At 38.6% G+C, this 15,392-nt stretch overlaps 1 protein-coding gene across 3 annotated transcripts in view; it reads left to right on the top strand.

Annotated features, from left to right (window-relative positions):
* The window catches only part of NETO1 (neuropilin and tolloid like 1), a gene marked incomplete at both ends in the record, with an annotated part of 67,793 nt that overhangs the window by 50,000 nt on the left and 2,401 nt on the right, over positions 1-15,392 (top strand). For all 3 annotated transcript variants that reach the window (XM_082311237.1, XM_082311236.1, XM_082311238.1), the window contains 3 exons: positions 821-1,049; positions 12,234-12,347; positions 14,652-15,210. In XM_082311237.1, the coding sequence (XP_082167363.1) occupies positions 821-1,049; positions 12,234-12,347; positions 14,652-15,210 (902 nt within the window). The remainder of the gene's footprint in view (positions 1-820; positions 1,050-12,233; positions 12,348-14,651; positions 15,211-15,392) is intronic.

The raw sequence follows: 15,392 nt of genomic DNA, 5'->3' as shown, positions 1-15,392 counted from the left end.
CCCTATTAAAGTCCATATAGAGTTGAATATCAAATAATAGCATTTTCTCCTCACCCTTGCTTCTTTTTGAGTGGATTTAAAGAGTTCTTTGCAAAGGGCAATACATCTATTACATTTATGAGGGAACTTAGCTTGTATGCAAGAGACATTTCCTAAAAAACTTTCTAGGTTTCTAGCAGTTTCCACGAAATATGCTTGATTTTGACCCTGTTAAATTATGAAGATGTATACCACAAAGCTTTCTTTAGAAAAGCTGAGATGGTGGCCAAATTGCTTGAGGAAACATAAAAAGATTAATGATTGAGTTCTGCCTGGCTCCCAGATTCTCACTTCCTGATTCAGTGTAACTGAGACATATCACAAAGATGACACATATTGACTCTGGGGAGGGAGCAGCAATTATTTGCCTTATTATTTTCCATGTCAGGCAAGTAACAGAGCAATATTGTGCCAGCCAGTGAAAGAATAAATTTCTAGCTTGTCTGTCCTTCAGCTTGAAGGACTGTTGTACATACTTCTCAAAGATGGGTATATATTTTGAAATTAGGATGTTACTGCAAAGAAGAACAAAAATATCTAGATCTTCCACTAGATTCTACTTCGAAGTAAAACAAAATACCAGGAAGTATAAACAGTGCTCAGTTCCCATATTAATGCCCTTCCAGGGAAGTCGCCTATGGATCACCAGCTCCAGAAATATTATTTTGATGGTAGTGTTGTGTAGTCTTTCTCCCACAAGGTAGAGCAAAGGTGTTTAATGTTTGTTTAGTCATCCTCAAATTTCTGTACATATTGCCTTTGTTGTTTGTTTGTTTCATAGATCTATTTGCGATTCTTGGACTACGAGATGCAGAATTCCAATGAATGTAAAAGGAATTTTGTAGCTGTCTATGATGGAAGCAGCTCCGTGGAGGATTTGAAAGCAAAGTTTTGCAGCACTGTTGCTAATGATGTAATGCTGCGGACAGGTCTCGGTGTAATCCGTATGTGGGCAGATGAAGGCAGTCGAAGCAGCCGATTCCAGATGCTCTTCACGTCTTTCCAAGAACGTAAGACCCTAATCAATGCGTCTGCCTTTCAGTTTGTTAAATGATACAAGTCCCAAAAACTGTTAATATTTTCTTTATGCAGAGTAGTCCCTGAAGAATGTTCCCAAACAAGCTATGTAGATATTCAGAACAGTTTTTATTCCAAGCATTTATAGTGTGCAATAATTTGTAACTCAGAGCACAGGATTCAGAGACAGGAAGACAGGCACGAGTAGTCATGACCTGGCATGTTGTATGACTGTGACTTTTATCTGATCCCCAAGCTACCGGGCCTCTATGTTTCAGTTTTCCATCACACAATGTGGAAAATAATACAGCTCTGAAGGTTTTTATCAAGCCTGATCCTTTTCTGTGAAATTGATTTTTTAGATCTCATTATGATAGGCATTTGAAAAATACGTTATGATTATTTTATCACAGATGGTGGGTGTGTTTATGCATATTCCAGAATGCATATATCAGTTAACATATGTCAGATATTGTTAAGAAAAAGATTTAATTAATTTTTAGTAGTAACAGAAGTTTTCTAAAAGCCTTACATGACATTTTCGTTAATATTCTCTCTATGTGCCTTGCCTGCATTCATATGTTTGTATGATTTCTGGACTCAAATAATAAGCAAAACAGCCTTTGAAAGAAACAAAAGGTAGTTCTAGCCAGTTTAAAACAAACAAACAAACAAACAAACCACAAAAAACCCTCAACAAAACCCAATAATCCCATTCACTGACGCAGGTAATCACCTGTGAAAGATATCAATTCATTTTCTTTGATGGAAATAATGCATATTTGGTCCCTTGAGGAAGGAGTATACGCATTTATTTTCACATGCTGATTCATGTTAATTTTTAATATATTTTTTGGTTTGTGCATTGCATGTCTGACAGGAAGATTTCTGTGTGGCTGTCAGTGGTTGGAATGAAGGTGTAATCCCACCAAACACATTCTTCATCTGTATTCTGTGTGTGTGTATCCTGCAATGAGGCAATGAGACTCTGTTGAGAACAGCCTCTGTAATTCCTTAATTATGGCTCTGATGATTAAAAATTTCTGACAGTCTACATGCCTGAAACTGCATATGCCACTGTACTCTCACACTGCAGCCTTAGGATGGATTATATTTTTCTTGTCTGTAAATCAGGCCAGGGTCTAAAAGATATTGAGAACCCTCAGTCAAGATGATACTGCCCTTTTCTCATTTCTGCAACTGGAGATGTCTTGAATATTCAAGATCTGATTCATTTTTTTCACAAGGCATCCTGATCTGTTACCGTAGAAACAACTGCATAGACACTGGAGGTTCACAGCATATAAAGAACTGGAGAGTGAAGCGCTATGATGACTAACTTGAAATGAAGGTTTGAATAAGTGTATGTTTGCAAGGCTTTCATATTTTAAAGGAAAAAAAAAAATATGTTTTTTTCTCTTATAGTATTCCTAATATGTTTACCTGACATGCTACATCTTATGAGCTACTCCATTCTTGTAAACAGATGATAGTTTATACTGCATGGTATTCTGACTGGGAAGCTGAAAATATTAACATGATGCGTTTTCTGTAAATTTATTCTGAACAGTCATTGCACGCTAAAAGCTGAAAATTTATTAAGGGCTAAACTATGCTTTCAAATATGTATACACAGCCTGCTCATAAATAGTGGAAGAAACTGCATCTGTGGTTTTAATGCTGGAAATTGACTTTAAAGATTTAAAGGTGATGCAGATTGTACGTTCTGTGCCATGTCAGTTGTCCGTAAGTGCTGCCCTATGCCGCAGACTGGTGCTGGCTGTCAGGAGTCAGCTAGAGCAGATGTCCGGTGTGCGCACAGCAAGACACAGCTCATAGCATGTAAACTGCAACGTCTTTCAGCAGCGTGTGGGAATAATTAGATCATCTGCATGGAGGAGAAGGAATGTCAGACCTCATTCAGGGAGATGTGCATCAGGGAACAGACACCTGTGTCTCTACTCGCAGACAAAGAAAGAGGAAAAAGGCTATTTTGTTCACCTAGAGCTGAGAAAGAAACAAAATAGAAGATGACATTTATGTTGTGGTTACGTGCATGGGAAAGAGTGAAAAAGTAAAATTCCTGTATTTACTGTTGCTGTGGGAATGACCAGGAGGCGTTTTGATCTGTAGCTCCCCAAGTTCCTCTCCTTAGTGTGGAGTCAGTTAAGTTGTCGAGATTGTGAGTCTTCCCTTACACAAGGCTCTGTGAACTGAAAGTGTTTTTTTGTGGAAACATGCTACTTAGCCTGAGGAATGTTTTCTTTCTGTGTAAGCTTGTTCGGTGTTAATTCTTGTTATAGAGCCATTTGCTGGGGACTTGACATTTATGTAGAACAGAGAAATCTTAAAGAAATTTCTTACATGATTATTTTCGTATGGTTTGATCAGTGTGCTCCAATTACCTTTGAAATATATATGCTTTTTTTGTTGGCATCTAAAAAGTGGTCTTACAAGTTTCCAAACCTCTAGCAGTGATGCTCTGCAGAGCAGCAGTGCTATAAATATGTCTGAAGTAAAAGCATACAATGCAAGATGATGCTATATTTCCTACACCAGAAGAACAGTAATCATTCTCATATCATCAAAATGGTAGTAGAGCTCTAAGTAACACTTAATAACTGATAATTTAGAGTGATGATCTGATATTTCGTGATCAGCATTGTTAGCTATTCCGACTATCATTATGGGTTTTGTCTGCTTATGTCCTTACCTTGTTAATCTTTAATATATCTTCTAAACACATATATCTAATCATATTTTTGTGTATGGTCGTCACAATCTACAATACATTTCAAATATCCAATAAATTAATTTAAGAATCAGAAAAAGGAAAACAAGAAAGCTGGTATCATCAAAAGGTGTCTGTTCATCTGGTAAGAAGACTTGAAAAATGAGTGTTTTTTCACCCGCTGACTAACTGTTCATTTCATTTTCCATGACTGTGAGAGTGATCTCCAGCCTGATTAATGACAGACATGCTACACCTACAGCTTCTTCAAAGAGCTGCTCCTGAGCAGACATATCTACGCTTTAACCTAAAAGCAGATTCGTAGAACCAGGGCATATGGGATAAGAGAAAATCCCTCTGTATGCACAGCAGGCAAGATGTTGGTTCTCTCACCTCTGACTGCTATTTGGTAGCACTGTTTCCTTCTCCGTCTGTAACCCTGCATCACAAACCCCAGATCAGAAAAATATCATTCCTTCTCTTATTTTGTTGCCCCTTTGAGCTCTAAGCCTGTTTTTAAAGCCCTGTCACACACGGCTTTCCTTAAGGAGCACAAGCTCTATCATCCTTATTTTCCTTTTATTAACAAAACCCATATTTGGATAGAAACCTAGGGCCATGTTTAGAAGAGTAGTGCACAGCTTTATCAAGTAACAGCACTCAAGTCCTTGTTTACAGCCAGAGTCCCTGAAGATGATTACCCCAGCATGGGCAATTCTCTAATGGGGAAAAGATACTGCAGGTATGCAGTATTAATGACTGTGTTTATTGTGGTAATGCAAAGGGAACTACTGAGAAAGCGAAGAACAAAGTGATAAGTGCAACACATGTGAAGAGATGGTTTCCCTTTGCAAGGATTTAGGAGTGTAAATAGATTGCAGCTTTGCTGGTTTTGCTCTCTGCTTCTACACTAATATATAAAAAAGAAAACATTGTGATTGCCTCCTTACTGGTGAGCACTCATCTGTGATTATCTTGAGTACATGAGGAGTAGGTGTGAAATGTCTCACAAGTTCAGTGTAAAATATTTCTCACATCTAACCATTGTTAAGATTTCAGAATTTTCCCATTCAACCTCTCAAAAGCAAGACGTCTCAAAAATGTTATGACAAGAAGGGAAGGGGGAAAAGAGAGAAGCCTAAAAATAGCAAGTAGGGTAGGGCATTCATCTAAGATTAGGGAGTCCCGGACTGAAATCCCTGTCTTGAAACAGGCTCAAAGGGTAAATCCACACGGTTCAATGAAGTACGACATAGACACCCAAGCTAACTTGCTCAGAGCTAATTCACACCCTAGAAGCAAAGGAGTTGCACTAACTCTGCACGGTGCTGAGAAACAGTGTAAATACACTGGGGAAAGCATCACACTGAAGTGGAAGAGCCAAGCTTCACACCAGGTCCGTAACAAGTCAGCTTTTGGCTTCATCTTGTAAAAATGTTTTGACCTGGCCATGTTTGTATTTCATACCCAAAGTATTCTGTAATGCCCAACAAAATGATGCTTAACATACACAGATAATGTATTTTATTATTAATGTAATAACATCATAATAGTGTAATAATTATTAATAACACAGAGAATATTTAATTGCTATAGTGCTTTTAAAATATTGTTATTTTATAGTATAAATGTGCGTGTATTACTTGTGATTATTTATTTTATTGTCTCAGTGAAAGCAGTAATTTTTTTAAATACAAAATATGACTGTTTTTTTTTCATGGTACTTTGTAAACATGGCATATGGAAGAACTATTAATGCTCTTTATGTTTCTCTGCCTTAGGGCTATTCAGGATTAAAAGACTTTATGATAATTTTGCATTAATAAATTAAAAAGTATAGATTATTGGCTCCATGTACATTCCCAAGACCTTGCAATAGTAAGAATATATAGATAACTCCATTGGCTCAATTTTTATAAATTTTGAAAGCAGTAACTGTCAAATACTAAGCTCAGGCTTTTTTGAATACTGTGATGGTAACTTTCTGGAAATATGATCATTATAACAATCTCCCAACTTGTACTAGAAATAAAATATATTTACATGCTAGATAACAGAAATAGCGTTGTTATTATTATAGGATTTTTTAAAGTATAGTTTTCCTAAACCTGAAAAAGACGCTGGGATATCATGTCTATTCTTGTTAACTCACTTGCTTATATATCTTCTATGATAAGTGCACCATCTTGTGTTCAGTATAAATACTTGTTGCAAAGCAGAAGGTATTACATTATAATTAATTCAGTAACTATAAAATCTGTTTGTATATTAAGATATAAGGTATCCCTACACATACCGCAGAAATTTTTAAAAAGAAAATATCATTAAAAATAATGTAGAATGAAACTGTTTGAAGTTTTTTGTTTTGTATATATTATTTTATATAAAATATAATTTTACATAAAAATAATTATTGGTTCAAATCCAAACTGGAAAAAGAACCTTTAATAATATTTTTTTTCTTTAATTGGTGATTTAATTTGAATTATAGGGTTTTCATGCTGTAAAAATCCAACAATTTATCAAAGACTTAAAGTTATTAAAATACATCAGGTTGAATGATATTTGTAGTTCTAATTTGCTCGCTTGTGCTATAATCATTATGAATTGTTCATTGTGCTGAATATGCTACCATCTCACTTATTTCTAGGCCAGTACCTTGGCAGAGCTTGACTCAAGGCAGCTTTGGGACACAGGAGGAATAACATAACTGTGTGTTCCCAGCTGTTACATTTAATCTAATTATGAAGCCATCTTTTCAGAGAGTCACAGAATGACTGAGGTTGGAAGGGACTCTGGGATATGGTCTAGTCCAATCCTCCTGCTCAAGACAGGGTCAGCTACAGCAGGTTGCTCAGGGCTGTGTCCAGTTAGTTTTTTAATATCTTCAATGATAGGGACGCAACAACCTCTCTGGGAAACCAGCTCCTGCACAGTGTTTCACCAGCCTCAAAGTAAAAGTTTGTTCTTGCATGTAAGAGGAATTTCCTGTATTTCATTTAGTGCTCATTGCTTCTTGTCATGTCACTGGGCACCGCTGAGTAGAGCCTGGCTCTGTCTTCTTTACTCCCTCCCATCAGGTATTTGTACACATTGATGAGAGATGCCCCTGAGCCTTCTCTTCTCCAGGCTGAACAGTCCCAGCTCTCTCACCCTCTCTTCATATGTCAGATGATCCAAGCCTTTAACAGTCTTTGTGGCCCTTTGTGGACTCACTCCAGTACGTCCATGTGTCTCTTGTGCTGAGGAGCCCAGAACTGGACACAGTACTGCAGATGTGGCCTCACAAGTGCTGAGCAGAGGGGAAGGATCACATCTCTCAACCTACTGACAATGCTCATTCTAATGCAGCCCAGGATACTAGTGGCCGCCTTTGCCACAAGGGCACGTTGCTGGCTTATGGTCAGCTTATTGCACACCAGCACCTTTTCTGCAGACTTGCTTTCTAGATGGTCAGTCCCCAGCACATACAGGTGCGTGAAGTTATTCCTCCCCAGGCACAGGACTTTTTGTTTTTGTTGATCTGCTTGAAGTTCCTCCAGCCTATTGAGGCCCATCTGTACGGCCACCCAACCACTTGGTCTATCCAACAGTCCTCCCAGTTTTGCACTGCCTGTGAACTTGCTGAGGATACACTCTGTCCCATCATCCAGGATATTTATGAAGAGGTTAAAGAGTGTTGGCCTCAGTACTGAACCCTGGGGTACATCACTAGTGTCTGGCCTCCAGCTGGACTTCATGCTACTGATCACAACTTTTTGAGCTTGGCAGTTCAGCCAGTTTCAGTCCCACTCGCTATTTATCTAGCCCTTATTCATCAGTTTGTCTATGAGGATGTTATGGGAAACAAAGTTGAAGGCTTTTCTTAAGTAGAGAAACACAACATCCACTGCAATGACATTAGCCACCTACTGGGGGCATCACATGAGGGCCCATGGGCTCGTGTCTGTCCAGTTTGTTTAAATATTCGCTAACCTGGTCCTCTTCCACTGAGGGCAAGTCTTCCTTGCTCCAGGCTTTCTCCTTCATCTCAAGTGCTTGAACTCCAAAAGGCAAATCCCACAAAAAAAAAAAGATGGAGAAGCACCTCCTTCAGTACCTCAGCCTTTTCCATGTCTTTTGTCACCAAGGGACAGCACCACCTTTGCCCCATTCAGCATCACACTCACATTTTCCCCCACCTTGCTTTGGCAGCTAACATACCTGTAGAAGTCCTTTTTGTTTCCCTTTACAACCCTCACCGGATTCAACTCCAGGTGGGCTTCAGCTTTCCTAACCATACCACTGCATCTTTGGTCAGCGCCTCTACATTTCTGCTGGGGCCATCTGACCCTGCTGCCACCTCTTGTATGTGTCCTTTTTATGTCTGAGTTTAGTCAGGAGCTCATTGTTCATCCATGCAGGCTAACTGACACTTTAACTTGGTTTTCTGCTTGTCCAGGTAGACAACTATTGAGCTTGGAGGAGGTGATCTTACAGAATCAACCAACTCTCCTGGAACCCTTATCTTTCCAGGACCACCTCCCATGGCATTCTTCCAAGCAGACCCCTCAACAGTGAAATTTTGCTCTCCTGAGGTTCAGGGTTGTGATCCTGCTTTTTGCCTTACTCCCTCTTTGCAGCATCCTGAACTCCACCATCTCATGATTGCTGCAGCCAGGACCGCATCTGACATTCACATCCCCGACTGGTTCTTCCTTGTTTGTAAAAATATGAGGCCCAGCAGAGCTCCTCTCAGTTCCTTGATTATCTGTATCAGGAAGTTACCATCAATGCATTCTGGAAGCCTCCTGGATTGCTTGTGCCCTGCTCTGTTTCCCCCCACAGATATCAGGTGGTTAAAATTCCCCATAAGGACAAGGGCCTGTGAACGCGAGGCTTCTTCCAGCTGTCTGAAGAAGGTTTCATCTACTTCCTGTTCCTGATTGGGTAGTCTGTAGCAGACAGACACCAACTACAATATTGGTAGCTGTGGGCCCACACTGGGCTGCCCACTAATTCTGACCCAAAAACTCTTACTTCGTTCCTCGCCCAACCCAAGGCAGAGCTCTGTGCATTCCTGCTGCTTTCTCATATAAAGGGCATTTATACAGTCATGGGGAAGACCTTAGACATACAGAGTAGGGCTTCTGCTGGGTGGAGAGGCTTGTGCTGTTTTATCTAGTTGAAGCTAATGATAGCAGTAGCTTCCTTTCGTAAAAACATCCACAACCTTTCCTCTGGTTTAAACATTTACATATTGAGGCATTGCCATAGATGATGTTCAAGACTCAGGTTAAGCTATCAAGTATTGCTGCCACAAACCGTATCTGTTTGATTCCACTCCCACCCTGGGTTCTGTAACAGCTTCAGGAAAGCATCAAGACCAGATCCATCTTGCTGTAAAAGAATCCTCTTTACTACCAGTTCATTTATCTTTTTGCTATTACTAGAATGTCCTTGATGCAGCATCCCACATGGGCACAAAAACCCTAATTCTTCCAATGTACAATTGGACTGACAAGTTTTCAGTTTCCCTTGATGCTTTCAATCATTCCAACAAAAAGCCTTCATTAGAGTGGGGAAAATATATTGATTTCTTGTCCAACTTAATCACTCCAGGTTCAAGGGACCACAGAGAGGACTTGACTATACTAATTTTATAAACATGAACAAGAGGGGGCTGTTTGCCATTAGGTTCAGGAATCTTACATTTGGGTTTCTCTCATGCTAAGCTTGCTGTATTTTGAAACTGCTCTGCCTCACTATTCATATAGTTTTGACATTTATTCACATACCATCTCTTTCCTCCATAGTTCAATAGCATAATGTAGAGAAACTGAAATTTTCTTTCTTTTTTCTTCCTTTCTCTTCCCTTTCATTTCCAGATCTCCCTGCCATCACTTTGCATAATTATCGCTTCTTAAATCTGCAAAAAATATCCTTTGTACTGCTCTTATTTTTTCTCACTTATTTCTGAAACATTTCCTAATATTTGTCGTTTGATATAAAATCTCTTGTCATTCTTTTCAGTGCAGAATGCCTTAAGTGTCATCTATTGCTGCTGTGCAGTTCTCTCTTTCTTCCTCTTCCTTTCAATTCATTTACTACCTTCCTCTAGTTCTCCTTTTCTACTTACCACCACTATACTTCTAAATTCCTTTATTTCTGCCTCACAAAACTGTCTTTCCTTCCCTTAAATTGTTCTCTATTCTTCTGGCCGTTGTTTTTCCATTATTAATCTTTTCTTTGCTGTTGCTTTCAGGATTAAATCAGACTGATTTTAAAGTGTCAAGAGCAAGTCATAGACACCTAGGAAGTTCTGCCTGCTCAGACACAGCACTCTGTCGTCATCACATTACTTCTGAGGCCTTTCATGCCACTCTGCATGTTTTTTGGTGCTTTGGTGGGGTTTCTTCTTCTTTATGGCTTTATTAGCACAAACTTTCCTAATCATGCACTACTTTTTTTTCCTTGTTCCCCTGTCACTCCTTGTGCTTTCTCCATTTGTCATTTGGGTCTTCTTTTCTCGTGCACTTCCTACTTATTACCATGTATTTTGAATCGGTGGCTACTTAGGTTTTCTTAGGTTTCCCTTTCATAATTTCTCTCCCTCTCTGTTTCACTTTTTTGCTTAGAGCAGGTAATGACACTCTTTCTGTGTTTTGGAAAGGATCAGTCCCAAAAGATCCTCACCTTGCCCAGAAACAGGGATTGCAGCTAGAGTGTGAAAGGATGATAGTGCCTATGTTGGGTTCCCTATATGATGTATCACATCATGATGTGACATACTATCCTCCAGGCTCAGTCCTCACTGTCCCCAAATGACAACAACAGATAGATAAGGACTCTTCCAAAGCACCCGTCCTTACTAATACACACATGTGCTGTTCTGCTCTTTCTGTCCAATTTAAAGTAAAATCCTTCCTGTAACAAACTTAACACCTGACCACGGTCACTGAAGTTTAGGAGATGGTTTACTAGATTTTTCCAAAAATTGAACTGTGGTCAGAACCAGTCTGGCTGATCAGTCTTCTGCATTGGCTAGGAGATACAGTATACATATACTGTTATATGTGAGTGGATGGTTGCATATTTGGGGATGTGTACAAGTTTTGATGGCATTTACTATTTGTTTAACAGACCATAACTGCTCTGAAGAACAGATTAGAGTCAGTTACGGATATCTGAACTTAAGCACTTATTGAAAAGTGGATTTCTTGACATGATATATGGAGTCATTAAGTTCTACAATATAAATCCTTTGTACTGTCCTTAGTTAGCAAACCACTGAAGCAGTCATCTGCCCCGAGCCAGTCTCTGCACTATGTATATATGTTGTCGTAGGAACTGCTTTTAAAGTTTCAGGGGAGAAAAATTACCATGAAGCATCAAATTTAAGTATTAATAATATGATTATCATAACTCCTTTCTGATTAGCTAAGAGCCTTAGTTTATTTTTTAACTTTCCCTTAAAAATAATTATAATAATGCTTTTGGGTTTTTTGAGCTAAAAATAAATGCATAAACAGTTCATTTTTACTGATTTAACAGTGATAAACTTTGTAGCTCTTTTTCTAAATGGAGGGAGATGTTCTGGTTTGATTTTAATAAAAGAAATATGAGGAGTAATTTATCTTTACTGTGTTATATAATTTTGGAGTAGTATCTTTACAACCCCAACACCTAAGGATCTCCCAGCACTTGAGTTAGTAGCACAGTTCAGCAGCATGTACAGTTCCTTCTGATGGCTTCCAAGCTGCTTCTTCACAGTAATAGTATATGGCCTTCAGTAAAGCCTTCATCCTACAGCTTTAATCTGCATGATTGTCCTAGACCATGGGCTTCAGGAACACTGAAGAGTGTTGCTTTTTTTAATTTTCACACTTGTGATCAAAGGTGTACTTTTTTACTGTAGCTTTTCTTATGACCAAAAGGTTTTTAAAATAATTTTATGTTCTCTGTGTATAAATGTTCAAGCACTGTTGATATGGGCACTAAAGTATGTCTTCTTTGAGTCACACAAGTTTTCTTATAAAACTGGAGTTTCAGCAACAAACTTTAAAACAAATTATTTCCCATACACCAGATCTGGCTGGGACAGAGTTAACTTTTTTCATAGCAGCCCATAAGGTACTGTGTTTTGGATCAGTGGCTAAAACTGTTGATAACACATCTATGACCCCCACCAATGTACAGGGTGCCAACCCACTACAGCTATGACAGTCAGACTATGGGAAAGTCCATCTGTCTTAGACAGGACTGAAAATCTCTTGCCACAGACTAATAAACAGTGTGTGACTTGAGTGTTCTCAATGCTACAATGTCGAATATTAAATATGCTCAAGGAACCTGTGTTGTACAGCTTTTTACTATTACAGATTACATGATCATTCCTAGATGTATTTGTTGTGGAGAGCTGAGTGATTTACTACTTAATACCAGCTTTTTCCCTCTTGTTTTTTAGCCCCTTGTGAAGCCAACACATTCTTTTGCCACAGTAATATGTGTATTAATAATACATTGGTCTGCAATGGACTCCAGAATTGTGTGTATCCTTGGGATGAAAACCACTGCAAAGGTAATGTGTAGAATTGGAAATGACAAGTCATTTAGACTGCATGGGATACAGCATATTATCCTTAGTTTCTTGTTAAGTATGTGCCAGATGGGTCAAAGCTCAGGAAGAGTAATTCAGGGAGAGCATACATCAAGCAAGAGAGAAAATGAAGAGAGGTAAAAATACCAATGGATTTTACTTTCAGTGTTTACATTTGTTTTGCTTGGTGTTGATTTGTGTTGGTTATGTCCTTCTGGCTGGTTATGTCCTTCTGGCAGGCTTTCTGATGGCTTGGTCTGTTTCCCGTACAATCTAAAATGTAATTAAAAGTCATATTTTGGTTCTTTTGTCATAGTTACCTTTGTGGTGGAGTAGACATATGGGTAGCAAGTGTCTTTTAGCTGCATGCCATGCCCATAATAGCTGAGGTGGGCTAAAAAGCCAAGGTGAAGTGTAATTAACACTTTCAGAAAGCAACCAAATCTACCTATAAACAAGTGAAATTGCAGAGCAAGGAACAAGCACAAGAAATTAGATATAATGTCTGTTTCATAGGCAGGGACTGATGTTCCTAACCAGGTGCTGACAATGGTTTCTAAATATTGCTCTGTGTTTCTCAGAAAAAAAAAAAAAAAAAAAAAAAAAAAAAAAAAAAAAAAAGTCAGCATCTGTGTTGTCTTCAGGGAAAAGAGCTTAACTAACTTACATTGCAGGCTAGAGAAACAGTTTGTTTCCCTCCCGCCCCTCCCCGCCCCCCCCGGCCACTGCAGATTTGTTCCTGGAAACAGGGGATATGCCAAATTTAGGAACCAATCAAGAAAAAATTCAGAATGAGGTGGATTAGCAGTCAGCCCATAAGTCTGTTGAAGCCTGTAAAATCCTGACAAGCACTGCAACAGGGTAAAACACAAATGAAAACATACTTCAAAAGAACACCGCAAAACTGTGGTATGGCATAATATTCTTCAAAGAAACTAAACATACTATTGGGGAATAATGATCTATTCTCTACTTCTTCAGCACAGAGGAAAACAGAAAACCTTCCCCACTATTTAATTTCCAGAATGATTTTCATCTTTCATTTGCCAAGTGCCTTTTTATTGGGTCTTGTGCATTTATCCTCTCTTGTTTTTCTGACTAGAAAAAGGAGGTTTGCTGATTCCAGCAAAAAGGTTGTTTGCTTCTGTGTTGCTTTTTCTAACTCTGCTACTTCCCCACAGTTTGTGTCAGTCAGAGAAACCCCAAGTGAATCTACAAAAGTAGGCAATGGGGAGTACTGAAAAGTTCATTTTTGGTATCTAGGAGATTATGAAGAGATGGATGTTATTGTTTTGGTGCCAATAACTTTCATTTCAAAGGCTTTTTATTAAGTCCTTTGATATATTTTACGTTGCCAGGAAAAATGACACTAAACTGGGTGCTGAAACTTAATCACAGTTGTTGAGTCTTGCTATGCCTGTGAGAGACTGATGTGAATGCGTTCAGCTTGGATTTCTACAAGGCTCAGTCACTGTCTCATGTGTCTGCAGCCATTTGAAAGCAAGTCAGAGAGAAATACACACAACAGTAGGGTAAAACTGGTTTTCTTTTTATTATTGCACTGCATATTTCCTGTTTTTCTTCATTCATAATGCTGAATTTGCTGGCTAACATCCTAGAGGCCCCTGAGTAAAGGATAGTAGGTAGGATCAGCTTTTGGATTTTTATGAGTGTTTAGAAAAGTTGTGGTAATTAATAGATCTGAAACCTCAATTTGAATAACTTTTCTGTTTTCTCCTGATGTAGCTTTTTCATTGAATACTGTCAACAGTCCCAGTCAGCTCATAAATATCAGGACTTCACTAAAGTTCCCAATGCAAAGAAGAATTTATTTTTAAATCCTGTAAAGTCTTGCTCTTTCATTGGTCCTAATGTCCTAGTTGCATATATTTACTGGAAGAGACAGAAAATAATGAAGAGAACATCTTTAACAGTCTTAGGGGCTTTAGCAGGCAAATGGGATTCAGAGGTGACACTAAAGCCATCTGCTTGTTATGGTGGTTGCTTTTTATAAAAAATGTAAATAATTCTTTTATCTAATTAAGCTTGTAATATACCCTAAATAAATCACTTTCCAAGTGAATAGGCACACAGAGGAGCTGTGTGTTATTTGGCTTTCATGAATACCTGATTTCTTCCTTTTTTCTTTCTGTCGGTGAGATTGATTAAGTGAACTCAGACATAGACTAGGCTCTGCTTTGCAGTAATCTGTGAACCCATCATGGTTGTTTTTATTCTTGAACTGCAATTAATGCTGTGCTTTTTTTTTTTTCTCCTGTCACACAGAAAAAAGAAAAGCTAACTTATTGGACCAACTTACCAATACCAGTGGGACTATAATTGGGGTGACTTCTTGCATTGTGATCATCCTCATTGTTATCTCTGTTATAGTACAGATCAAGCAGCCTCGTAAAAAATTTGTCCAAAGGAAAACAGACTTTGATCAAACTGTGTTCCAGGAGGTGTTTGAGCCTCCTCATTATGAGTTATGCACTCTCAGAGGGACAGGGCCTACAGCTGACCTTGCTGATGTTGCAGATGACTTTGAAAATTATCATAAACTGCGGAGATCATCTTCAAAATGCATTCATGACCATCACTGTGGATCACAAGTGTCTAGCATTAAGGGCAGCCGTAGTAACCTCAGCACAAGAGATGCTTCTGTCTTGACAGAAATACAACCCCAGCCTGTAAAACCACTCATTCAGCCCATGAACAGGAGAAATATCCTTGTCATGAAGCATAGCTACTCACAAGATGCTGCAGATGCGTGTGAGATAGATGAAATTGAAGAGGTACCAACCACAAGTCACAGGCTGTCCAGACATGATAAAGCTGTTCAGCGGTCAGTATCAATAGATTTTTGATGAAGACTATTGTGTAAGGACTTGATTGCCCAAACATATTCACTCTTTATTCAGTAAAGACGTATTTTCTTTCTTCTTTATTTATTGTTTAAATTTCTGTTTCCTGATAGCACATACCATTATATTATCTCTCTCTTCCTGTCTCTCTCTCTCATCTCTG

This window comes from Platalea leucorodia (genome assembly GCF_965183815.1).
Source record: "Platalea leucorodia genome assembly, chromosome: 1".
NCBI classification, from domain to species: domain Eukaryota; kingdom Metazoa; phylum Chordata; class Aves; order Pelecaniformes; family Threskiornithidae; genus Platalea; species Platalea leucorodia.
Note: the sequence above shows the minus strand (reverse complement) of the source record. Positions and strands in the feature narration are given on the sequence as shown.